The 27,119-nt window shown below is 37.2% G+C and overlaps 1 protein-coding gene across 1 annotated transcript in view; it reads left to right on the top strand.

The window, feature by feature from the left end:
• Window positions 1-27,119, top strand: part of LOC150080504 (uncharacterized) — a 74,851-nt gene that overhangs the window by 32,927 nt on the left and 14,805 nt on the right. Inside the window, exons 3-5 of the mRNA XM_090381940.1 lie at window positions 8,641-8,686; window positions 14,244-14,358; window positions 25,146-25,208. Of these exons, the coding sequence (XP_090238066.1) occupies window positions 8,641-8,686; window positions 14,244-14,358; window positions 25,146-25,208 (224 nt within the window). The remainder of the gene's footprint in view (window positions 1-8,640; window positions 8,687-14,243; window positions 14,359-25,145; window positions 25,209-27,119) is intronic.

The following is a 27,119-nucleotide window of genomic DNA, read 5'->3' as shown; positions in this document are numbered from 1 at the left end:
TAAACTGCGATATCCTGCATCCTGTGCAGCTGGTTTGCAATGGATCCTGCTGTCTGGTATCGGTCCCTCTTGGCCTGTAGGAGTATATAGCTGCCATCATTGCGCGTTTATTTTTGTGGACAACCACCACTGGTCCTTTGAACAGCTGTACCTGTCGTTCTGAAGGCCGACCACGCACGTCAGATAATGCTCAGGGCGATACCGAACTCTGAAGCCACACTCCTCACACTTTGACCTTCCTCGAGCTTCCCAATTATTCGACCCTGGGTAAAGTCATCCAGATGTTATCTACTGGCCATTTTGTCTGTAGCACTGTATGAAACCAATCGAACATCTGTAACAATCGTGCTCACCATTCAGTAATTTGCATATAACTGCTGAACTGATGCTTTTATGTGCATGTTCATCAGCTTTCTACTGAACGGCCACAGTTATGTAAATTGCCACAGGCTGTTTTGTTTGATTTTGTGGTTGTAACCTTTAGAAATAGTGTTGGTTCTTAAGTTTTGCACACCAGTGTAGATTCTCTCTTACTTGATTCCTTGGTAATTTGTTGAAACGGCTTTAAAAGTTAAAACTGTTTTCTCAACAAGACTCCACTGGTATGAATTAATGTAGAGATGTTGTTATCCATAACATACGTCACAAGAGCTTTTCGTTGCTCTAGATTTCTTTCTAGCATGTTTGATTACTTTGAATTCCATTGCATAGACACATCTTGAATTAATGTGGTTTTCTAAATCTAGTTCTATAATTCTGTCAACTTATTAACTGCTGAAGCAGAATGGTTAAAGTGTTTTACAATATTTATGCTAGTTCTAACGATTACTTAACAAGTACAGGTCACTGTTGAAAAAAAGCCGTGAATTAGGGTTGAATTTGAAACTGTCTGCAATTCTGCCCAGACACGATAGGAGGGAGTATATGATGAGAGCCCTGTCGATCAATTCGGCCCTGGAAAGATTGTGCAAGGGCTAGAATTTTTTTCAGCCTGGTCTGTACTTGTTAACAGGAGAGACTGCTTCTACAGGGATGGGATACACTTAAATAGAAAGGGTGCAAGAATATTTGCTGATGCTATCGAGGCAGTGTTAGGTGGGTCGGAAAACTGATAGCTTGGGGGGATACAAGGACTAATAAATTAACAGTAGCCACTGGCAGAGGTGAAAGTGATTCTTGCACTGCTTCTATTGGAATGAGCCGCAGCTTGGAAAATAAGATACAGGATATTTCAGAGACTGCTGGGAATCATTGGGGTACAAGTAAACACATGGGTTGTGTTAGGGTAGCTAAGAAAAAGAACAGGTGCATGTATACTTGCATGTACACCAATGCTAGGAGTTTAGTAAATATATTTGATGAATTTGAGGTATTGCTCAAAACATCAAAGGCAGATATTGTGGGGATTTCAGAGACGTGGTGTCACACAGATATAAGGAATGCAGAACTGGAATTTGGGGAGTACAATGTTTACAGAAGGGATAGACAGGATAGGAAGGGAGGAGGGGTTATGCTATTAGTTAAGAAATACATAAAATCCAAGGAAGTGAAGCCAGTCCAGTCGACATTGCTGGACAGTGCAGTGTCGAGTCAGTTTGGTGTGACATAAGCATTGGAAGATCAAAATTGAGAGTAGGAGTGTGCTATAGGCCTAATGACTCTGATGAGTATAACAAGAAATTGTACAGGGAAATAGAGTGGGGCAGTAAATCAGAGAGTCTTATAATGGGGAATTTTAATTTCCCTGATATTGACTGGAATTTGGGGGCTGGTCACTCACACACTAGCAAGGCTTTTGTGGATTTATTGGATGATTGTTTTCTACATCAGCATGTTCGGGAGGCAACTAGAGAGAGTAATACTCTTGATTTGATTATCAGTAGTGATTCTTCATGCATTAAGAATCTGCAGGTAAATGAACCACTAGGTGGCAGTGATCACAGTGTGCTGAAGTGGAATTTACTCAAAGAGGTAACTACCATTAGGGGTAAAGGGAAGGGTTATTGCTTTCGTAAAGGCGACTACGATAGACTGAGACAGTATTTAAAATCTATACAGTGGGACCAACTGATGATGTTACCAACAGCAAATTCAAAATGGGAAGCATTCAAAGAACTTATCTTGTAAGCTGCTAGGCTTTACATACCAACTAAGAAATATTGTTCACGGTTTAGGCCTAAGTGGATGTCAGATGAACTAATAAGACATATGGCAGAGAAGAAAAATGCATGGGATACATACAGATTAACACGTGACATAGAAGCCTATGAAAGATACAAGTTGATCTGTAACCAAGTTACAAAGGAGGTTAGGCAGGCGAAGGCAGATTACGAGAAATCTTTGGCAAGGGATGTAAAGAAAAACAGCAAAGAGTTCTTTTTATGTAAACTCTAGAAAGAAGGGGATGAATCAGATTGGTCCACTTGATATCAATGGGTCAACTGTTGATGATCCTGCTCAGGTAGCTGACAAACTAAATGAATATTTTGCATCGACATTCACACATGAGGAGTTATTCAGCAAGGGGAATGCCAGAGGTGTATTCAACTCTGGCAGTAAGCTAGAGAATCTTGTAATAACTGAGAGTAAAGTGGAGGAGAAATTGTTGAAGATAAATACAAGAAAGGCACCTGGGGTGGATGGGATCTATCCAGTTATATTAAAGGAGGCAGCAAAGGAAGTAAGCAAACCCTTAGCCATAATTATGAGAGCTTCCTTGGACTCAGGGGAAGTACCCATGGACTGGAGATGTGCAAATGTGACCCCAATTCACAAAGGAGGATCAAAAGGCGACACAAGTAATTATAGACCTGTTAGTTTAACTTCTGTTCCCGGAAAATTAATGGAGGCACTGGTTAAAGAAGCACTGCAGGATCATCTAGACAAGACTTCAGTTATAGCTCAGACACAGCATGGTTTTGTTAAGGGGAAGTCTTGCTTGACCAATTTGATTGGATACTATAATGCAGTCGCAAAAGAACTGGATGCAGGGAATAACTTTGATATTATATATTTGGATCTTAGAAAGGCTTTTGATACTGTTGCACATGGAAGACTGCTACACAAATTGGAGCAGTGTGGCATTGGAGGCAAATTGCTGCTATGGATAAAGGGGTGGTTGAGGGGGAGAAGACAGAGAGTGGTAATCAATGGACACTGCTCATTGTGGACTAATGTTATTAGTGGAGTCCCTCAGGGTTCAATATTGGGTCCATTATTGTTTTCTGTATTTATAAATGATATTGATGATGGTATATCAAGCTTAATGTTCAAGTTTGCAGACGATACGAAGGTTGGCAGGGTTGTCAAGGACACTACTGACACTATGCTACTGCAACAGGATCTGGAAAGGTTGAGCAGATGGGCTGAGAGGTGGGAAATGAAGTTTAACATTGACAAATGTAAAGTACTACATATGGGAAACAGCAACCCCAGAGCAACGTATCAACTCTGTGGTACTACACTGACAGTGGTAGAGAATGAAAGGGACCTGGGGGTGGTTGTGCAGGCAGATATGTTTTCTGAGCAGTGCAGACGGTCTGCAAGAGTAGCTCATGGTGTATTGTCGATGATATATAGGAAGTTTTCTAGAAGGGATAAGGAGGTGATTATTCCCTTGTATAAGGCAATGGTCAGGCCACACCTAGAGTACTGTATACAGGTCTGGTGGCCTCATTTCAAGAAGGATGTAGGGATGCTGGAACGAGTACAGAGAAGGGCAACAAGATTGGTGAATGGAACAAAGGGGTGCTCTTACGAAGAAAGGCTTAAGTTTTGCAAATTACAGTGTCTGGAGACTAGGCACCAGCGAGGTGATCTGATTGAGGTGTATAACGCCTTGAATGGTTTGAGCATGCTCAATGCTGATGGGATTCTTCCTCTTGCTCAGAAAAATCACCTGAGAGGGCATAAATTCAAATTGAGGAAAAACAGATGTAGGATAGACGTGAGGAAATTTGCCTTTAGCCAGCGGGTGGTTGGTTGGTGGAACAGACTTCCATCCCTTGTCGTGGAAGTTGATAGCCTAAATAAGTCTAAGGCTCAGCTGGACAGGTATTTCGAACGACCAGAGGGGTGAAGTGGAAGTGGTTATTTTTTATTTATTTATTTTTATTTTATTTTATTTATTTTATTATTTTTTTTTGGCTGATGCTGCATAAGCTTGCTTTCTTGCATCAAATGCCTCTACTAATGCTAATGCTAATGCTCTTCCAACCAGTGTATGTTCAAAGTAAATATTTCCACATTGGCATGACATTAAGGAATTAAAAAAAAAAAAACATATAGGTATGTTTCAAGTCTTGCAGAAAGGCCTGGTTTTGAATTTCATCTTGACACGCTAAACTTTTATAAACTTTTTTCACAACATGGCTGAGTTAGTCAGTCTTGGATGAGAGTTGCATGAGTTTCTTAGCAGAAACTTGTTTTTTTGTTTTCGTTTATAAAACAGCAAACTGACCAAAGGATACACATTATTACAGACATACTATACTAATGCTTCATAGCCTTAATTGCCTTGCCACTTAATACATGCTACCATCTTCTGATTGTTACATTATTTTATCACATTTTTTTAAAGATGGCACTCATTCTTCTTGTCAGCAACATTAAGAAAATGAGCAAGAAACCAGTGGCACCTTGGTTTTCTGCATCACCTCTGCATCACTTTAATTCTTTGTTGGAATACTGTTTGATAAACAAAAATAATCTGTTAGTTTGAAGAATAGGAACAGCCATGTTGTTGTTGTTGTTAGATTTGTTGGTGCATCATCAACTTAGTGCTATAACGCACTAGAGCCATGTAACCACAGCCCATATTAACATGGAGGACACTGCATCCTGGTATCAACTGTCAAGGGCTGCAAAATGTTAGTTTTACCCATGCCTTTTTCATGTAATATGTAGCAGCATGCATTTGCTGATTGCATGCAAGCATTTCAATTGCTTGACATGGTCTTACCTGCACAAAAAGATGTGTAGTAAAATTTCTGTAAGTAAACTTAACCATCAGGTCTGTTACCACAGAGGCACCCAAAAATTCAGAGGCCTCAATAATTGATTTGGTATGGTTGTTAAAGAATATAGGGCAGGCATCATTTCAGCATCTGAGCATCTCATGGAAAGGAACCAAAATTTGTGATTTTCCCTCTGCAGTTTTGCTTGTTTTCTTTATTTTAAAAAAGCTTTTATATGGGCATGGCCACCATCTCTGTTACTTAAAAATGGCATACAAATTGTGCATTCGCCTTCGCCATCAAGTTGATCCCTTTTTTTTTTGTTAAATGACCATTTCTTTGAATATTGTTCTTTATAAACACATTTATGCATAGGCATTTTACTGAATGGAGAGAAAATAAAATATCTGGTGTTCTATTGTATTAATAATTATAACAGGCTTGTTTGCTTGATTGTTTATTTTAGGGTGTAAAAAGAGTACAATATGGTACATTTTAATGACGTTCTCACACTTTGACAATGTTAGATGTAAAATATATAAGCATATTATGATAATCATTTATTAAACTATTTAACTAACTATTTATTATGATAATATGAATTGCTATGCTAAATTAACAAAATTACATATTATCAATTTTAACAACATATATTTAGTCCAGAAAAATGGTTTTACATGAAAATTGGGTTGAATCAGCATCTCCCAACGTTTTTTTTGGGGGGGGGGGGATGCCAGGACATTATGCTCAAAATTGTGTTGTCTGGTCAATCATTAATAGTAGAAATATCACATCATCAATAGCAGAAATATCACAGAGGTAGAATGAGTTGTTGCAAGGTACTTATATTATTTCAACAGTTTATGTGAACAGTTTATGTGGCAGTGTATAACAGCCACATTTGAACTTCACAGAAATCACCTTTATCAGATTTAATCATAAAATAGGGACAATATTGGTGTGTAGAAACAGTTACATAGACAAAAAAAAAATGTGAATAGGAATTGCTGATCCGTGAAGAATGTGAACTAAGCAAGATATTCTTGGAAAATGTTGCATTGGATCTTGAGATGTTCATTGAAGTGTTCCTAAGTGCGTTTATGGTTTGTAGGGAGTTGTACGACACAGCATAGATTTTCATGGCAGAGCTGCTGCTCAAAGATCTGCATCACACTAATGAACACCAGATATCATTTGCAGTAGTGCCTAGCCCATTGTTTTTGGATGATGGGACAGTGAAATCAGATCCTACAGATTGGTGAATTACATTACATAGTTTTCAGATCAGATGGTGAAGTGTGGGTGTGGAGTATGCCTGGACAGTGTCATGTACTGCAATGTATTATGTCCACCAAGAAGCTCAGAGGAGTCATGGTGTGGGACAGCTTCTCATGGTTTGAATTCTGACTGTTGGTTGTAGTGATGAAAACCATCAATACTGAGTCACATAATGCTGAGATATTTGACAGTTTCATAGTGCACTGTGGTAATTCTGTGGAAAGGGTCCACCATGTTCCAGCATGATAATGCTCCATATAATACAGAAAGCAGCGTAAAAGCCTGCTCAGGAAAATGAAGTCTAATAACTCACCTTGTTGTTGTTATTATTATTATTATTATTATTATTATTATTATTATTATTATTATAATTATTAACTACAGGATGCAAGGAAGCTTGAAGCTTATGCTGCACCAGCCAAAAAAAAAAAATCCCGAGTTAACCTGAGAGAGAGAGTTGTTTTGTTTGTTTGTTATTTGGTTTTTAGGAGCATTAGCAACTAAGGCCATATTACTCCGGGGATATGCGGTGGTCATTCCCTAACCTTTCCACATCCTCCGTATTTGGTGGTCACGGACTCGAACCCTGGTCTAATCAAGAAGTGTGTGCTACACACTGCTGCTCCTGCTCACCTGGCTACGGAGGAGCCTGAGAGAGAGAGAAGTAGAAGGGAATCACCTAGAAAGAGAAGACTGATGATATCCAGCTCAGGACCTGGGCAGGATATCATCAGTCTTCTCTTTCTAGGTGATTCCCTTCTCTCTCTCTCTCTCTCTCTCTCTCTCTCTCTCAGGATAACTTGAGAATTTATTTTATTTTATTTTTTTTTGGCTGGTGCAGCATAAGCTTCAAGCTTCCTTGCATCCCGTAGCTAATAATAATAATAATAATAAAAGCAAGGTGAGCTATTAGACTTCATTTTCCTGAGCAGGCTTTTACACTGCTTGCTGTATTATATGGAGCATTATCATGCTGGAACATGGTGGACCCTTTCCACAGAATTACCACAGTGCACTATGAAACTGTCAAATATTTCAGCATTATGTGACTCAGTACTGATGTTTTTCATCACTACAACCAACAGTCAGAGTTCACACCATCCCAGCGCTCAGACCTGAATCCGATTAAACATCTTTATGAAGAACTGGAATGCTGGATTAGGGTATGGCCACCGTGATCTGCATCTACAGCAGAACTGGTTATTGCACTGAAGGAAGAATAGGTACAAATTTATTTTAGCTCTCTTCTAAAGGAACTGGTTTAATGTGTTGTACGATGGATTGTTTCTGTCACTGGGGCTAAAGTTCAGTTTACACTTTATTAATTTTTCATTAAAGTCATGCTTTTCCAAATGCATGAGTATACAGGGTGTCTCAAAAATACACGGCATAACTTCAGGAATGAGTTCCTCATATGTAGACAATAAAAATATTTTATATCAACATAGTTCCGGAAATGCTTGGTTCCCGAGTTATTAACCAGAATGTCTTATCTCCCGCAGGTGATTTTCTTCATCATAAGGTACTGACAGAATCTGATGGTTTCCCATTCCGACCATGTACTCAAATCAGGAGCAAGCGGATATGCACTTTATATACGGTTTGGCGGACAGCAATGCCATGGAGGCTTGTCGTTTGTACCACGAAAGGTTCCCAGAATGAAGATGTCCAGACAGGAAAACGTTTGAAGGTATCCATCGCTGCCTTTGTGAACATGGGACCTTTACACCTCGTGCTGCCGACAGAGGATGATCAAGATCTACGACTCCTGAAGTAGAGGAGGAGATTTTGGATGTTGTGCATGCTACTCCTGGAATCCGCACGCACAGAATAGAAATGCAACTGGCTGTTCAACGTTCGACTATTTGGAGAGTGTTGCAAGAACACCAACTGATGTGGAAACTCTATGCAATTGAATTGTGACAGGTTGTGAGACAATACGAAACATGCCAGGAATTTGGCATCATCTTCCCGAGTCCATGAGACGTCAATGTGAGGCCTGTATTCAGGCAGAAGGTGGACATTTTGAACAATTACTATAAGGTGATGTGAACAGTTAAGTGTCATAGACAGACCTTCAAAACTTGGAAACCAAGCATTTCCGGAACTATGTTGACATAAAATATTTTTATTGTCTGCATATGAGGAACTCATTCCTGAAGTTATGCTGTGTATTTTTGAGACACCCTGTATAATATGCATAATATTGTACTGTATATATATGTATGTTGTTTATTGTATGTATATGTATGTATATTGTATATATTGTATATATTGTTTTACAAAAAAGTCTTTGTTTTTAAAAACATTTTTGTATATTTTTTATATACTGTTATTTTTGTATGTCATATTCTTTACTTTTAACAGTTGCTAATATTAATACATGTATATATTATAATTACTCTAGGAAAGCGTGAAATGCTTATGCAGAAATTCCTTCAACAAGAACTGAGGTAAACAAATTTTTCTGTAATAAAATAAGCTTAGGTTAGGTAAAATATAGTCCTGTTAAAAAAATTTTATTCTTGCTTGTTTTCAGATATTTCATTTATAATTTTGCATGATTTTCTATTTAGTAATTATTTTATAAACTTTAACATATGTCTACTGAAAACTGCTCATCTCTGAGCAGTGCAGATAGTCTGCCAGGACAGCTCATGGGGTTTTGTCAGAGATCATTACCAGATGTCAACTGGGTAATGCACATCTTCTAATGTTTGGTTTTCAGTGGGATTCCTGACTCTGCTTGAATAGTGTAAGCTGCAACAGCCCAAAAAAGAAAGAAAAAACAAAGTGCACCTCAATAACTTTTTGCCTTTCCTGTAGTTTCCCTGTTAATAAGTTTATTCTGAATTCCCAACGTGCTAAACAGCACAGCCTCCATCAGTCTCAAAAAAAAAAAAATAACAATAATAAAATAAAATAAATAATAAATAAAAAATTGCAGCCTAATAACTTTTTTTTTTCTGTATTAGTCAATAAATTTCTTGCAACTTCCTTCACAAATCCATATTGCTAGAAATGAACCTATCTTCATTAACTTTCCTTTTCTGTGGTTTCTGTGTAAATGAGTTTCTTCTTGCTCTCAGCCCTCAACCATTCCATGTTACTAAAACATCCCAGATTTTATCACAGAAATTGAAAAAAGAAGATCTCCTATTTGGATATTGAGGTAACCCTCATATTTATTATTTTATTTTCACATTCAGCAAATTTTCTTGCACTGAACTGTCATACAACAAATTATCTTGCACCAAACTGCCATACAATGAATTATAGTGTCTTGCAACGAATTGATGGGGACCTATTTCTAATATGTTTTTAATTTGTATGATCTTTTTAATTTTATGATTTAATAAAGAAGCAGGTTATTTCATCACAGGTTATTGAAAAATTTAAATAGTTTTATAAAACAACACTACTCTGCATTATGTTTTATTGTGGACTATCTGGGGATGTTGTTATCCTTCCAGTGACAATGACAGCACTTGGACTGAGCTCTTTTTAGAAATGATTACATTGGATTATGTAGTTAACCCAAAGTAACCAGTATCATTTTTAACTGGATGGCATTACCCATTAGGCAAAAACTATTTTAGCTTTTTAATTTCATATTGCCATTATATGGCCTAACTGCCATATAATGGCTTTTTTTTTTTATCAGTCCTTTTATTAATCTTGATGATTAGCAGTTACTGTAAATGCTTGTTAAAAAGAATTAATTACAATTTATGTATAAAACTATTTATTAGTCTTGCTGTATTTGTTGTTATTTATTCCTCTGACTTTATTTTGCAAGAACATTAGGTAGAAATTGTGAGACTTTGTTCACTTGTCATAATGTTTTTGCAAATGTGTAAAGTGCCTATTGTCTTCACCATGTCTGTCTATGTGGAAAGTGGAAATGTCCACTGCATGTAAAAACTTGACTTCCAGGGGATGGATTGTCTTCAAATTTTGCATTTAGATTTGTTAGAAAGATTTGACGAGCTGTCTTAAATTTCATTAAAACCAACAGAAATTTTAATTTTTTATTATATAAAATTAATTTTTTTTTTTTAAAATACAGTGGGATCTCAATTATTTGAGGTGAATGGTACTGAGAAGACTGGCTTGGATAATAAAAATCTTGGACAATAGAAACCACACCTTCAGTTTGTAGGGGTTTCTGATTCCTTTATTATTGTACAGGAACTGAATTAAAAATATGCAAGTAATTTTAAAAAGGTTTTAGCATTAGCATTAGTAGAGGCATATGATGCAAGAAAGCAAGCTTATGCAGCATCAGCCAAAAAAAAAACACGCTCCCATTTCACCCCTCCATTCGTTCCAAGTACCTGTCCAGCTCAGCCTTAAATTTATTTAGGCAATCAACTTCAACAACAAAGGATGGAAGTCTGTTCCACCAACCAACCACCCACTGACTAAAGGCAAACTTCCACACATCTATCCTACATCTGTCTTTCCTGAATTTGAATTTATGCCCTCTCAAATGATTATTCTGAGCAAGAGGAAGAATTCCATCAGCATTGAGCATGCTCAAGCCTTTTATTAAACAACATACAGTACAGCAGTACCCATAAAATGTATAATGTATAGTAGGCATTAAATTAATAAAGTTGTAGTTGTACTCTTTTTTTTTTTTTTTTATAGCATTCCATAAAACTGTTTAAGAACATTATATATAAATGTGCTGGTTTTTTCCCCCATTTGTTAGGCACCTCAATAAAAGTTTCTTGTACTCTTGAGATAGTCATTCCATATTACAATTTTGAGCATGTGGGTAATTAATCATGGCACCAAATGTCAGGACCATCAACTGAGAACTGGCATATAATGTTTGCACACGTTGGATCAACTTTTGACACACACACACATATACATTTTTTTTTTTTTTTTTTGCAAAATACTAGTGTGCTTTTCTTAATATTTATCAATTTGAACTCTCATTCAGGGTGACATGACATGATTCATCAGCCCACATACTATTGATATTGACTGACACTTCTAACAGAGACCTTGGTTAATAGAACTTGGATAATCCAAGAACTTCTCTTTATATAAATAGAAGTATGCTTCAGATGTCTCTGCATTGATATTAATAGTGGTAAAGTGATGAAAGGAAGCAAACTTATACAGCATCAGCCATAAAAATAAAATTACCTGCTTCATCTGCCCACCCTTTCTAATAATTTGTTCAATCCTTGTTTGAATTTATTCAAACTTCCCACTTCCACAACACCAGAAGTTGGTAGTTTGTATATCCCTGGGATTGTTTTAGGATCAATTTTGCTTTGATAGTTCCCCCCCTCCCCGATATGTAAAAATGTATATGCAATTTTGGATACTCAGGCATTGCTCAAGAAGGAAAGCTGAATCAACACCAAATTTTAATTGGGGAAATTTAAATCAAATTCCATAATTCCCCGACCTCCTCTCTCTCTCTCTCCCTCATTTTACCTGAAATTTCCAGGAAGCAAGCAACTGTTATGAACAGTGCTAACTACTCTGTCATGAACTAGAGTATTATTATGTGAACACATGCTGCAGAATACAGGCATACCTTGCTTTAGAGCTCTTTGCTAATACAGCACTTTTCAATTATATTCATGTTTATTATTTTCAGCGCTTGCCTTGCTCTTAAGGGGGTTTTCGGCGGTGACGCGTGTATCAGCTGACTCCGAGCCGAATCGAACAAGTTGACTGGTGCCATTTTGTTACCCGTGTTCAGTCTGTTTACAGCATTTGTGCACTTCGTGTCTCAGTGTTGTATTCTGGAAATTTGCAAAAATTTTCAAAACTTTTTACTTGTGTTATTGTTATTATTGTAATTATTAATTAGAAGAGTCACAAGCATCGTACTTTAAATCAAAAGCTAGAAAAGATTAAGCTTAGTGAGAAAGGCATGTTGAACACTGAGATAGGTTTAGCACAGTAGTGAACTAGGTTAGCTAGGTTTAGCACAGTAGTGAACTCAAAGAAATTAAAAGTGCTACTCCAGTGAACATGAAAGTGATAAGAAATCCAGAAAGCCTTATTGCCGATATGGAGAAAGTTTTAGTGGTCTGGATAGAAGATCAAACCAACCACAAGTTCCTTTAAGCCAAGGCCTAATCCAGAGCAAGGCCCTAACTCTCTTCAATTCTCTAAAGGCTGAGAGAGGCGAGGCAGCTGCAGAAGAGAGGTGTGAAGGTAGAAGAGGTTGGTTCATGTGGTTTAAGGAAAGAAACCATCTCCACAACATAAAAGTGCAAGGTGAAGCAGCTGGTGCTGATGTGTAAGCTGCAGAAAGCTATCCAGATGAGCCAGCTAAGGTAATTGATGAGGGTGGCTACACTAAGCAGCAGATTTTCAACATTGACAAAATGGCCCTATATTGGAAGAAGATGCCATCTAGGACTTTCATAGCTAGAGAGGAAAAGTCAATGCCTGACTTCAAAGCTGCAAAGGATAGGCTGACTCTCTTGTTAGGGGCTAATTCAGCTGGTCACTGCAAGTTGAAGCCAGTGCTCATCTACCATTCCGAAAATCCTAGGGCCCTCAAGACTTATGCTAAAGCTAGCTTGCCTGTGTATTATAAATTGAATAACAAAGCCTGGATGACAGCAGATCTGTTTACTATGTGGTTTACTGAATATTTTAAGCCCATTGTTGAGACCTATTGCGTAGTAAAAAAAATTCCTTTCAAGGTATTACTGATTAGTGACAATGCACCTGGTCACCCAAGAGCTCTGATGAAGATATATGAGGAGATTAATATTGTTTTCCTGCCTGCTAACACAACATCTATTCTGCAGCCCATGGATCAAGGAGTAATTGTTGCTTTCAAGTCCTATTATTTTCTGAATATTTTAAGCCCACTTTGTCATTTGTTAAGGCTATAGCTGTCTTAGATAGTGATGCCTCCGATGAGCCTAGGCAAAATAAATTGAAAGCCTTCTGGAAAGGATTTACCATTCTAGATGCAATTAAGAAAATTTGTAATTCATGGGAAGAGGTCAAAATATCAACATTAAAAGGAGTTTGGAAGAAGTTGATTCCCACCCACATGGGTGACTTTGAAGAGTTCGAAACTTCAGTGGAGGAACTGACTGCAAAGGTTGGTGGAAATGGCAAGAGAACTGGAAGTGGAGCCTGAAGATGTGGCTGAATTGCTGGCATGTCATGATCAGCCCTTAACGGATGAGGACTTGCTTATGATAGATGAACAAAGAAGGTTACTTCTTGGGATGGAATCCACTCCTGACGAAGATCCAGTGAGCATTGCTGAAATGACAGTGAAGGATTTAGAACGCTATGTTGGCTTACTTGATACAGTAGTGGTAGGCTTTCAGAGGATTAACGCAAGTTTTGAAAGAAGTTCTACAGTGGGTAAAATACTACCAAACGGTATAGCATGCTACAGAGAAATCCTTCGCGAAAGGAAGCGTCAGTCAATGAGGCAAACTTATTTGTTGTCTTATTTTAAGAAAGTGCCACAGCCACCCCAACCTTCAACAGCAAGTAGCCCTACCATTCAACAACATCAAGGCAAGATTCGTTGAAGACTCAGATGATGAAGCTCACTATATCCTTCAGCCTTCCTTCCATAATTACTTCTAAAATGTTCATTTGTCAGTCACCATAAGCAAAGGACGAAAATATTTTAAGGTTAACAATACAGTACTGTAGCATTTTTTTAAATTTATTATTTTTACTTTTGCATTGTTTTTTTAGGCCTAGCGCTATTGTTCACTTAATAAATGATAGTGTAAATATGTTTTTAGGCTTTTATATGCATTGTGCATTGGAAAGTAAAAAAAGGCTGTGATTCACTTTATGGCAGTGGTCTGGAACCTAACTTGCTGTATTAACAAGGTATGCCTGTATATATATGGGTGTGTGTATGTATATATATATAAAAAGGAAGGAAGGAATGGTGGAAGCCAGCTGTTATATTTTATTGGCAAGTAGTGTTATTCTTTGGATATTATAAGAGTTCTCAACTCTTAATGCTTTACATTTTTATAGTGAAAAGGTTGCTGATCTAGTATTCCGTCCACCAACACCAACAAACTATGTTTCTATTAACAAAGAAGCCTATTCAGTGGAGGGTTTTGATGCACCAGACCCCGTGCCAAGACTTGTAAGATTTTAAATATATTTACTTTTGTTTAACAACAGTAATTTTTTTTACTACCAAATGAATACATATTTCATTTAATTGTTATTTTTAGTTATGATTGGTTTTTTATCATTTTCGTTTTCTTTTCTTGTATAAACACTTAAAAATGCCTAAATTGTAAGTTTGTATTATGAATCTTAAAATTACCGAACTGACCAGTTCCATGTTCACTTCTCTGATTTTTAACTGTTAGCAGGTGAGTAAGGTTGTTTCAAACTGGAGATTTTGATGCTCTTCAGCCATCTGGTCCCTGTTTATATTGAAAATAGGGAAAATCTATTATTTATCAAAAAATTAGGAAAAATGTAAGATAAAGTATGAAATTCCAGGAAGTGAAATTTCACTAAATCACTAAATCTAGTGATTTAGTGAATCTAATGATTTAATGATAAGATCACTAAATCTAATGATTAATAAGTTAGTCTTTTGTGTGTATCAGAAAAAATCTTTTGTAAGGCAGGTTCATATAACTTTTTATTGAAATAGTGAGACTTGTCCATAGTTTTTAACTGTTACAAATTGTTTTTATGATGCGAGAAAGAATGTTTCTTGTTTTTTTTTTTTTTTTATGTAAAACCCAAACACGAGAGGTATTAGAACCTATCGTATTTAGTACCGTGCTTGAGTTGAAGGTTCAGAAGACGTAAGAAGATATTTGTTGACATAGGACTTGAACTTCTGTAGACTGTAATTTTCAGGAAATACGTATGAAGGAAGGTTGTAGGTTGTTCCAGAAAACGGCAGTTGAATGAATAAACGAGGAAGATGAAAAGTTGGTTCTGTGAGTTTCAAGTTGGACAGTAAATGGATGTTGGCTGGTGGCTGCACTTGTTCGGACTGTTTTGAAAGAGAGAGTGGGAATTATAGAAGCCAATTCAGAAGAACAGTGCCCATTGAAGTATCTGTAAAAGAGGCATGCAGGAGAAACAGTACGTCTATGAGACAGCGAGTGGAGAGACTCTGTTAGAGATGGATCATTAATTAACCTAACTGCCCTCTTCTGAATGGAATCAAGAAGCCTGTGAGAGGTTTTGGGGCACCATCCCAGATGTAGGAACAATATTCCATGGTAGGGCAGATTTGTGATTTATACAGAGTGAGCAGTTGTTTGGAAGAAAAGTAACGCCGAGAGCGAAAGAGAAAACCAAGTTTTTTAGATGTAGAGGAAGCAATATTTGTAATGTGCTTCTGCCAAGAGAGATTAGAAATCAGGGTAATTCCCAAAAGAGATATATCATTTTGCCTAGAAATCGGAGTGTCACCAAAGATAAGCATAGGAGCAGAAGAATCCTTTTTTGCGAGATATAAGACAAGACTGAGTTTTAGAAGGGTTGAAATCAACTAAGTTGTCTTTGCCCCACTGGAGAATTACCTGAAGATTGGCATTTAAGGAATTGATAGCAGATTTTCAAGAAGTTGAAGCTGATTGAGCAGGGCAAGGTTCCTCAAAATAGAAAGTGGAATGCAATGTGCTATCATCGGCAAAACTGTGGATGGGATTTCCAGTCAATGGAATAAGGTTATTAATATACAAGAGGAAACGAGTGGGAGAAAGAACTGAACCTTGGGAGACACCGGCATTAGTGGAGAAGTTAGAAGACAGAGAGCCATCTACCATCACCCTCAGTGAGCGATCAGAGAGAAAATTGGATAACCAATTACAAAAAACAGTTGGCAAACTATAAGATGGAAGCTTGTTTAGAAGACCTTTATGCCAAACACAATCGAAAGCCTTTGAGATGTCAAGAGCAACTACTTGTGTTTCACCAAACCTTTCCATTGAATTAGTCCATAAATGAGTAACATAAGCTAGAATATCGCCAGTGGATCGACACTGACGGAATCCATACTGGCGATCATTGATCAGATGGAAGGTTTCTAGGTAGTTTAAGAGTTGGTGGTTAATTGATTTCTCCATTACTTTAGAAAGAGTAGAAGTAATTGCAATGGGACAATAATTGGATGGGAGAGATTTGTCACCCTTTTTAGGAACTGGCTGGATATGAGCAAATTTCCAACAGAAGGAAAAACACCTTTGGAATAAGAAAGTGAAAAAAGGCGTCAAAGAATAGGAATAAGTTCAGGAGCACAGGTTTTGAGAACAAGTGGAGAAATACCATTGGGACCTGGAGCTTTCTTAGCATCAAGATTCTTAGCGTCAAAATCCTTCTGACATCCATTTGACGGAAGACCACAGGAGGCATTGGGAATGGTGGGAGGTGTTTTATGTTTTACCAAGATTATTAATACATCAGTTGGAAAAAAAATGGGATGCCAGCAGTTCAGCTTTATCCTTCGCTGAAGTTACAACAGAACCATCTGGTTTGGACAGAGGTGGGAGCAGAGATGGTCAAAAGTTGCGGCCAATAGCTTTGGCAAGAGACCAGAATGCTCGGCTACCATTAGGGCAAGAAGCAAGTTTTCTACTCTTAGCCTGTTCAAACTCTAGTTTAGACTGATTAATAACTGCTTTACAATTGTTGCAAGCTTTGGTATAGGCAGAAAATGAAACTGAAGAATTAGAAACAAGCCAATTATGATATGCAATGTTCTTCTCTTGAACAGCCTTAGCACATTTATTGGAAAACCAAGGTTTAGATAAAGGACGAGATTTTAAAGTAGAGTGTGGGATAAAGGATTCCATTCCTGCAAGAATAATTTCACTGATACGATCTGAGCAAATGCTGACATCAGAAGTTTTGAAACAGTAATCCGACCAAGGAAAAGAAGAAAAGAAATCTCGCAGGTCATCCCATTTCGCATTCTTGTAATGCCAAACAACACGAGGTTGGGAATAGCCATGAGATAAAGGCTCCATTGGAGACGAGACAATCACCAAGTTGTGATCTGAAGTGCCTAAAGGACCTTCACTTCGATCGTGGACTTAGAATGGTTGTTTGTGAGAAAAAGATCAAATGTGTTGGCTATATGATTAGGATTGCCCGGTATTCTTGTAGGTAAACGAACAATCTGTGCAAGGTCATTAGTAATTGCAAAAGCCTCATCATCTCAACCAGCTTGGTCGGTGTGACTAGAAAACGGAAGCCAGCTGGAGTTGTGAGCATTAAAATCACCAAGTAAAATTACCTCACTGTTAGGAGAGTTGGACTGGATCAAGTCAAGTTGCAAAGAGAGGAAGTCAAAGAGCTCCAAGTGATTAGTGGAGTTGGGAGAACGGTAGAGACAACAGATGGATTTGACACAATGAGGTAGAGAGATTTTAAGCCAGAGAAGATCGAAGAGAGGAGATTCCAAATTGTGAAGTCTCTGACAGGGAATATCAGAACAGATATATGCACAAGTGCCACCTTTGAGGCAAAAGGAATCATACAGCAAATAATTTGGGCATCTGAGATGAGCAGTAGTTGAATCAACCGATAACTGAGATTCTGTCAGAAAAAGTACATGGTGTTTGGCAGACTGCAAGTGGAAATGGACATCGCTGAGATTAGAATTTAGACCACGTATATTTGTGAAATGAATTAGGAAATGTTTGGGAGGTTTAGATCTTTTCACAGATAAGCTTGCTCTATTAGTTTGACAATTCATGGTGTATTCAATAGTAAGAAAAAGTGCCCCCCGCATACACACTACTCGGACTCCCTCCAGTCACTATCTGGCAGAGTACAGGTAGCAAGATTATACACTAGCTGATCCGGAAGCCTCCTAGAGAGTTACCAATAGGTTCGGTCTGGTGTACTAACTAGCGGCCAGCCTGCAAACACCGTTTTAGAGCTGTACCCTCGAAATGTAAGGAATATTGGATCTCGCCACGATGTTCATCATAACTTCAAAAGTCATCAATCATACTGCATGATGGAAGAGATAGGGAAGGGTTGACCGGAACTTAGCTCTAGAGACTAAACATGGGTTCCACCACTTCAAGCCTCCAATATTCACACCAGTATTCTTCATGTACTGCACAAGCTAGTTAATTCTACTTGTGCATACATATTTCTCATTAGTTCTTAGATATCTCCTGTGAGAAAATTAGTAGCTGTCAGTCAGGCACAGGTTATGAATAGTAACAAATTATGTTCTGCACAAGTGAAAGAATTAACAAACATTGCTACTTTTTGGTTTGCCATGCAATGTGGAAAACCTTTTGGTTTTGAACTTCTTTCATATGTAAGAACTTATCATGCTTCAAATGTAGTAGACTTGCTGCTTCACTTGCTTTGCTTGGTATTTATCATAGTTACTAGCCTAAATGGTTGTCAGATGGACTAATGAGACATGTGGCAGAGAAGAAAAATGCATGGGATACATACAAATTAATGGGTGACATGGAAGCCTATGATAGATATAAGTTGGTCTGTAACCAAGTCACAAAGGAGATTAGGCAGGCAAAGGCAGACTACGAAAAATCCTTGGCAAAGGATGCAAAGAAAAACAGAAAGGAGTTCTTTACATACTTGAACTCGAGAAGGAAAGGGATGAATCAGATTGGTCCACTGGATATATTGATGGTTCAACAGTTGAGGATCCTGCTCAGGTGGCTAACAATCTAAACGAGTATTTTGCATCTACATTCACGCATGAGGAGTTATTCAGGAAGGAGAATGATGTAGGTAAAGTAAACATTGGCAGTGAGCTGGATGATTTTGTAATAACTGAGAGGAAAGTGGAGGAGAGATTGTTGAGGATAAACATAAAAAAGGCACCTGGGGTGGATGGGATCTATCCAGTTATATTAAAGGAGGCAGCAAAGGAAGTATGCAAACCCCTAGCCATAATTATGAGAGCTTCTTTGGACTCAGGGGAGGTACCCATAGACTGGAGATGTGCAAATGTAACCCCAATTCACAAAGGAGGATCAAAGGCTGACACAAGTAATTATAGACCTGTTAGTTTAACTTCTGTTCCAGGTAAATTAATGGAGGCACTGGTTAAAGAAGCACTGCAGCATCATCTAGACAAGAATTCAGTTATAGCTCAGACACAGCATGGTTTTGTTAAGGGCAGGTCTTGCCTGACCAATTTGATTGGATACTATGATGTAGTCACAAAAGAACTGGATGCAGGGAATAACTTTATTATATTATATATTTGGATCTTAGAAAGGCTTTTGATACTGTTGCACATGGAAGACTGCTGCACAAATTGGAGCAGTGTGGCATTGGAGGCAAATTGCTGCTATGGATAAGGGGATGGTTGAGTGGCAGAAGACAGAGAGTGGTAATCAATGGACACTGCTCAACGTGGACTAATGTTATTAGTGGAGTTCCTCAAGGTTCAGTGTTGGGTCCATTGTTGTTTTCGGTGTTTATGAATGATATTGATGATGGGAAATCAAGTTTAATGTCTAAGTTTGCAGATGATACAAAGGTTGGCAGGGTCGTTAAGGACACTACTGACGCTATGCTGCTGCAACAGGATCTGGAAAGGTTGAACAGATGGACTGAGAGGTGGCAAATGAAGTTTAACATTGACAAATGTAAAGTACTACATATGGGTAACAGTAACCCCAGAGCAATGTATCAACTCTGCGGTACTACACTGACAGTGGTGGAGAATGAAAAGGACCTGGGGGTAATTGTGCAGGCAGATATGAAGTTCTCTGAGCAGTGCAGACGAGCTGCAAGAGTAGCTCATGGTGTCTTGTCAATGATATACAGGAATTTTTCTAGCAGGGATAAGGAGGTGATTATTCCCTTGTATAAGGCAATGGTTAGGCCACATCTTGAGTACTGTATACAGGTCTAGAGGCCTCATTTCAAGAAGGATGTAGAGCTGCTGGAACGGGTACAGAGAAGGGCAACAAGATTAGTAAATGGAACAAAGGGTTGCTCTTACGAAGAAAGGCTTAAGTTTTGCAAATTACAGAGTCTGGAGACTAGGCACCGGCGAGGTGATCTGATAGAGGTGTATAAGGCTTTGAATGGTTTGAGCATGCTCAATGCCAATGGGATTCTTCATCTTTCTCAGAATAATCACCTCAGAGGGCATAAATTCAAATTGAGGAAGGACGGATGTCGGATAGATGTGCGGAAATTTGCCTTTGGCCAGCGGGTGGTTGGTTGGTGGAACCGACTTCCATCACTTGTTGTTGAAGTTGATAGCCTAAACAAATTTAAAGCTCAACTGGACAGGTATTTCGAACGAACGGAGGGGTGAAATGGGAGAGGGTTTTTTTTTTTTTTTTTTTGGCTGATGCTGAATAAGCTTGCTTTCTTGCATCATATGCCTCTACTAATGCTAATGCTACTTATTTTTAACAGCATGAAAAGACAGATTTTCATTTCTTTAGTAGAGAAGATGAAAAGAAAGAAATTGACTTATCTGAAGGTAATTTCTCCAAAGAGCTTGGCATCAAGTTGTCTAATAAATTTAAAGCATGCTCTTCTAAATTGTTAAGATGATAATATTACATAGACATTATAATACATAATTTATGGTTTGCATAAATAATAACTTTTCATAATAATATTCATAAAAAACACTACTTTTGCAACCACCTTTGTGTTTCATGCATGGGGATTCAAAAATGTGCATTACCCAAAGAATTGTATTTTTAAAATTATATTGGTAGAGCATTTTTGTTGGGCATGTATGTGAGCTGAGATCAAAATTTTAAGGAAAATTAACTGTTGACAGTAACATTATAAAATAATGAAAATCTATCAAATAGAAAACTTATCCTTCTTATGGTGCTCACAGTGAAAAAAAAGTGCATACCACTCATAATGGATAGTTTTTTGAGAAGTTTATCGTCATTGTATGTTTTTGGATGTGTGGTTGATTTGGTAAGAAAACTTCAAGAAAAATTCTGTTGACAGCTTCTGTTGATATAAACTTTCAAAGACATATTAAATTTAAAAAAATTAATAAAAAAATTAAAAAAAACTTGGTCTTCATTGGTCCATGAGCTAAGGTATCTTTAAAAGTCCAAAATGTTTCTCTTGAATATCAGTTCCATCAGCTTATATGGAGATGTATTCTCCCAGATGAGAAACAGCACGAGCAGTTGTTGAGGTGTGGCAGCAACATTTCACAGGGAATGACCAAACCTCTGGACAACAGAATAGCACTTCTTTCCTTAATGTTGATTTGAAGTGATAAAAACTGTTTGACCTCCAGAGCAAAGTTGTGTTCTCTCTTCGTCTCTTCTACCATGCAGTACGACAATGTTTTTTGAGGTTATGGCAGGCATCCTGCTACAACTCAACATTTGATTCCTTATATTTCAAGAATAACAGCTTTAAAGCAGTTCTTTCAAGTTGGCCACTAGATAGTCCACCAGAGAGAATATACTGGTGACACTAGTGTAGGAAGCCTTTTTGCTGCTAACCACGCCAACTGTCTAGATGGAGGGTGGAGCAAGAGCAGCAATGTGTGGACTTGCTCCAGCTGGACTTAACACACTATGGCCTTAGATGTCTCTATGCCATTAGCATCCAAACATCCATTCTGTTCCAGTTGTCTGTAGTTGTTTTGATGGTGCTACTCTTCTGGTACTGTTATTAGCTGTTGCTGCCTAAAAGAAAGCAGAGTAAACCATCATAACCCTGAGGGGTTACAATGGTTTTCTCTACTCTTTCTGGTATTAGAAATGCCATGACAGTTCCCTGATAATGGTGATATTCTGCTTCTAAAGAGATCTTATACTCTTTCTTGAAATAGGGTTATTCATGCTGGGTGGGGGAGTGGAAATTGTCACCCTTCTTGGCTTCTATTGGCTGTATTGCTACAGTTTTTTTGGTTGTGGATGTCTTTGCTGAAATATTTTTTTGTTGTTGGGTTAAACAGCTACAGAGCTCTGAAACACAGTGAATATATCTTTTTATTATTTATTAAATTTTTTTTTTTTTTTTGATTTGGTAGTTGTTGGCGCATCGGCTTCTGTGGCCATATTGCACCTCCCAAGGTTTTTGCAGTACTTTGATCCAAGCCCGAGGCGGGAATCGAACCCGCGACCTTTGGGTTGCCGGGCAGGTACTTTACCCACTCGGCTAGACCGGTCGGCTATTTATTAAATGTGCTAAATTATAATATTCTAATGCAATGCAGTGTTGTTATTTTCAAAATTGTCAATCCCTGCATCTTTCCATTTTAAATAACCAAGTAATTATCCAGGTTGTTAAAGATGATTACCTACCATGATATGGATATATCTGCCACTACCAAAACTGCCATTTTAGTTTGGAAGTTAGGCATCCTTGCACCATATGGCTAATAATAATAATAATAATTTGAATAAACAGTGCCTAATAAAGATTAACTGAAAAGCACACATTTTTAATAATGCTGGGCAGAACCATTCCAGAACTCTGTGTCCATATTAAACTGGCTACTAAAGTGAGAGTGAAGGAAAGGGAATTTATAAAATTGATGGAACTAAAAAAAAAAAAGTATACCAAAGAATAAAAAATGTTAACATTCTAACAAATATTCATCCTTTAACCCTAGATTATTATGCTTTGAAAAATTTGCAGTAATTCTTCACTATCCTTCACTTTAGAGTTGGAAATTCTGTGCACTGTTTGTGCATCAGTTTCAGTCTGTGACTGAACCTGTGATTGTTCCGGCTGATTTGCTGCTACAAAAACCTGTTATTCAGAGTTTTTTGCTGCTTACTCAGTTTTCTCATCTCTGTAAAGGCCATCATTATTAGTGTTATTCAGAAATAATTAAAAAATGGTTTTTTATACTGTAGTTAATGTTTACAGTCTTTAAATTTTAATTGCAAATTTTATGAGCCATAGTATTATAGGGTTAATAACCTGGATAGTTGCTTTGTTTCTTTTGGATATAAGTCTATTTCAAATATTAAGGCATTTGCTCAAGGTTATAGTCATGTGAAGTTTACCAAGATACGAACAAAGCTTTGGATAGTTTGTACTATACCCTTATTGAGATTATGAGATGTCTGCCTATAGGAGTTTTTATTCCTTAATAGGTATATTTTTTGGTCTTAGTGAGCTTTAGCCTACTTTGTTATAAATAAAAATCATTGAAATGAAAATACATTATATTGAATTTACAGTCAAGCAGAAAAATTTCTAGCTTTAATATTTGTTGGAAAATGCCTTTTTTTCAACAATTTTTTTTATATTAAAGTAGTTTAAAATATTTGTGAATTCATGTTTTCGTTTTGATGTATTTAAGTGAATTTGACTTTTCTAGTGTAAAAATTATTAAATCAAGATGCAGGTCCTATTAAGTGCATTGATCTCACGTGAAAGCACTTACCTTGATAAATAAAATAAAAAGTGCTGCACTGGGGAAATGACTTACCATTTTAATTGTTGTTTGTTATTTGGTTTTTAGGAGCATTAGCAACTAAGGCCATATTGCTCGGGGATATGCGGTGGTCATTCCCTGACCTTTCCATATCCTCCGTATTTGGTGGTGACCCATTTTAATTAAATGGCAATGTATTTCTCCACTGGAACCGTGTTTTTTTATTTAAAGTGCATAGTGCAATACTGAGGCAACTCATGGTGAAGTTCCTTCACAATATGAGATTGGTGTACTTAGGAGCAAACTTAGTTTGCTCGATACTGCATACAAATTGAGCCTATATCATTCATACCTGTACAATATTGATTTATAGCATGAGGCCTTGGCCCTAAACCTTAGGCATTGTGAAGCATATTATATAAAAATTCTTGCCGCAACTGATGGATCAAAAATGATCCTAAAATAAAATGAGTATTTAATAAATAAGAATGCAAAATTAAGGGGGCTTAAGGTATAGACATTAAATTAAAAATGACACAATTAGATGACAAAATTGGAACTGATAAAATAAATTCATTAAAAGTGAAAACAAGTAATGGAAGTAGTAGTTTTCAAGGTGAGGTACTCCTTTATTAACTAATCACTGAAATGAGTATGGCATCACATATGAGGTATTTGACCTATGACAGTCACTTAACTTATATACAGGATACTAATACTGTCACTTTGTAATACATTTTATCCCTATTTAGTAAAGACATCTCAAATTTTTAATAGGGAAACACTGACAAAAAATTACCTTGGTTCAAGCTACTCCAGCTTGAACAGAATGGTTTACAAATAAATAAAAAATGTGGGTATATAGATGATTAGTTTAACCTGTTGTTAACCTCGGTGGCCAGCAACAGGTTAAACTAGGAGTAAATCAACATGTGATAATGGTACAATAGCAATAAGTTGGGATAAACCATGTTCAGGGGAATAGGGAAGGGGGATGGAAAATAAAGTGAATCTCAGTCAGGGTCTGAGAGAGCACAAATAATATGCATGCATAGTTGTTTTGTATCCCCAGACCCTGATTGATTTTTGATCCCTTTCTCTCTTTTTTTCCCTTTCCTTTTTGAACATCATTGCTGTCATGTTACCAAATGACAATCTGCTTCTAGTTTCGGTACCTTTTATAATGCCATAATTATTTTGGTGTTGAGGATGATCACCTGTTTTGAAAGCTCTTCTATACTTGTTTTGCCACTTTTAATAAATTTATTTATTCATGTTAAAACAAGAACCTTTATATTTCAATCCAACCATTAAAAGCATGTTTCAAATTTCCCATTAGAAATTTTAAAATAAAATAGCTTTTTACAGTTTTGTAAGAATGCTTTTGTTTAGTTATACTCAAGTATGGCCTGCATTTTTAAAGGATCGGCATCTTTACATTTAAATAATTTTGAATTTTCTTAGTTTGGTAATTTTTTTCATGTATATTAGATTAGTAGTAAATATATTGTGATATTTTTCATTCACTTTTTATTTCTTTCATTTTATAATCTCTCTGTGAATAGCATCATCCATTGGATCGAGACCAAGCCATTACTTATTGGACAGATCACAAAGGAGTTGTCCACGTAAGTTTAAAAATAATTAAATATAAGTGGTAAACTTAACATATTAAGTAAGATAGAACAAAATAGATAACCAGTGTTGAGAATTACAGGTTATGGATTTAATAATGGAAACATTTGGGTACCAGAACTCTGTGGTATACTGTTTATGCAGAGCAGCAGGACACCACACATAAATGACCGACTTGTGCCACATGCAGATTGCTTTCAAACAGTTGTCTCATTATGGATATAAAGAAGGACCATGAGTCCAGTATTATGAGCAAGCATGACTTCATAAGTAGACCTCACTGATTTCATATGGGGTTTGATTGTTGAGCATAGCTGGCAAGAGCATGTGTGACAAAGGCAGTGGAACTTGCGAACCTGTCACAGAACTGTCTCAAAGGTAAAGTTGTTGTCAGCATGAGTGAAAGACAGGACGACATCATCATAAAAATGTTATAGTGGCTGACAATACACATTTTTCACCAGTGATGTCTGATTATTAGTAAAGATTGCAAAGTACAACAGATATGCAGTGGGGACCAAGTATGTGAAGAATTCAACTGGGCAGTGTTGTCATTCTAAAATTTTATATATCTATAGACTTAACCCCAGAAAAAGCTGTTGAAAATCTGATGATTGTTTATAAAACATATAGACAAAATTAAATATAAAACAAATAATATGAATCATGGTGTCTGACAGACCTCATTCCTCTTTTTAAATCTCTACACCAATGAAAATAATCTGAAAAGACATAAATCTGCAGAAACAGCAATAGTGGTTGTTGTCTCCATGAAAACAGTCAGAAGGGAGGACAGAAGAGAGAGAGAATGAAGCTGGATACCATGGCTAGGTTGCTATGCACAAACTACTCATGATATTTGCTAATGCCTATATGTGTGTACATTGGTGCCTGTGGGTATAAGCCATGGACTGCTGAGCAGTAGCAGAAAATGATTTGGTCTGACAAATTGTCCTTCATCCTTGTTGTGACAAAAAGTATGTGCACATGTAGCAACAGTTAAAAGAAATTCCAGTGTCTATATCCAACAGTGAAGAGTTCTGGCAGTTCCATAATGATGTGGTGCGTGTTTACCTGCGAGAGCCGGGGTCCCTTCATCCCAATATTAAGCCATCTTGCTATATGACAATTTTGAGTGATCACATGCACCACATGTTGCAGCATTTCTGTTTCACTGAGACAGACATCTTCCAGGATGAGAATGGAAGACATCATCCTAGATAACATGGGTCTTCACACGGCCCACATTTTCAAGCAGTGGGTTGAAGATTACAAGGATAAAGTTATATTCTCTGCTACTACCTTCCCGATCACCTGATATCAATCCCATAGAACAAATGTGGAAGTTTTAAGAGATGACAATGACAGAAGTATCCAACTAATGTTCTAATCATACTCTGCAACACAGATGTAGAGGTGTTATGATATTGGAAATCTGGCAGATTATACAGATCTATTTCCTGTTGTTAGGATCCATTAATCTTGTTATGATGTTCTTCTGATACCATCAGAACCATGGTGCCATATCCAAATATTTTCCTAAACTCATTATTGCCAACATCGTCCAACCATTTGGACATCATGATTCTCATCAACAGCGGCTTGGCATATTAACCATCCAGTTTCTCACAACCCAATTATTCAATCCTTTTCAAAGTCTATCAGCTGTGCATAATGTTGCCTTAGCATTAGCATTAGTTGAGGCACATGATGCAAGAAAACAAGCTTATGCAGCATCAGAAAAAAAAAAAATTTCCAGCTTAGCCTTAAATTTATTTAAGCTATCCACTTCCACAACAAGAGGTGGAAATCTGTTCCAGCAATCAACTGCCCGCTGGCTAAAGGAAAATTTCTGCACATTGATTCTACAACTGTCTTTCTTCAATTTGAATCTATGCTCCCTC

Source organism: Mastigoproctus giganteus, chromosome 9 (assembly GCF_048544385.1).
Source record: "Mastigoproctus giganteus isolate SK-2022 chromosome 9, ASM4854438v1, whole genome shotgun sequence".
Taxonomy (NCBI): Eukaryota; Metazoa; Arthropoda; class Arachnida; order Uropygi; family Thelyphonidae; genus Mastigoproctus; species Mastigoproctus giganteus.
Note: the sequence above shows the minus strand (reverse complement) of the source record. Positions and strands in the feature narration are given on the sequence as shown.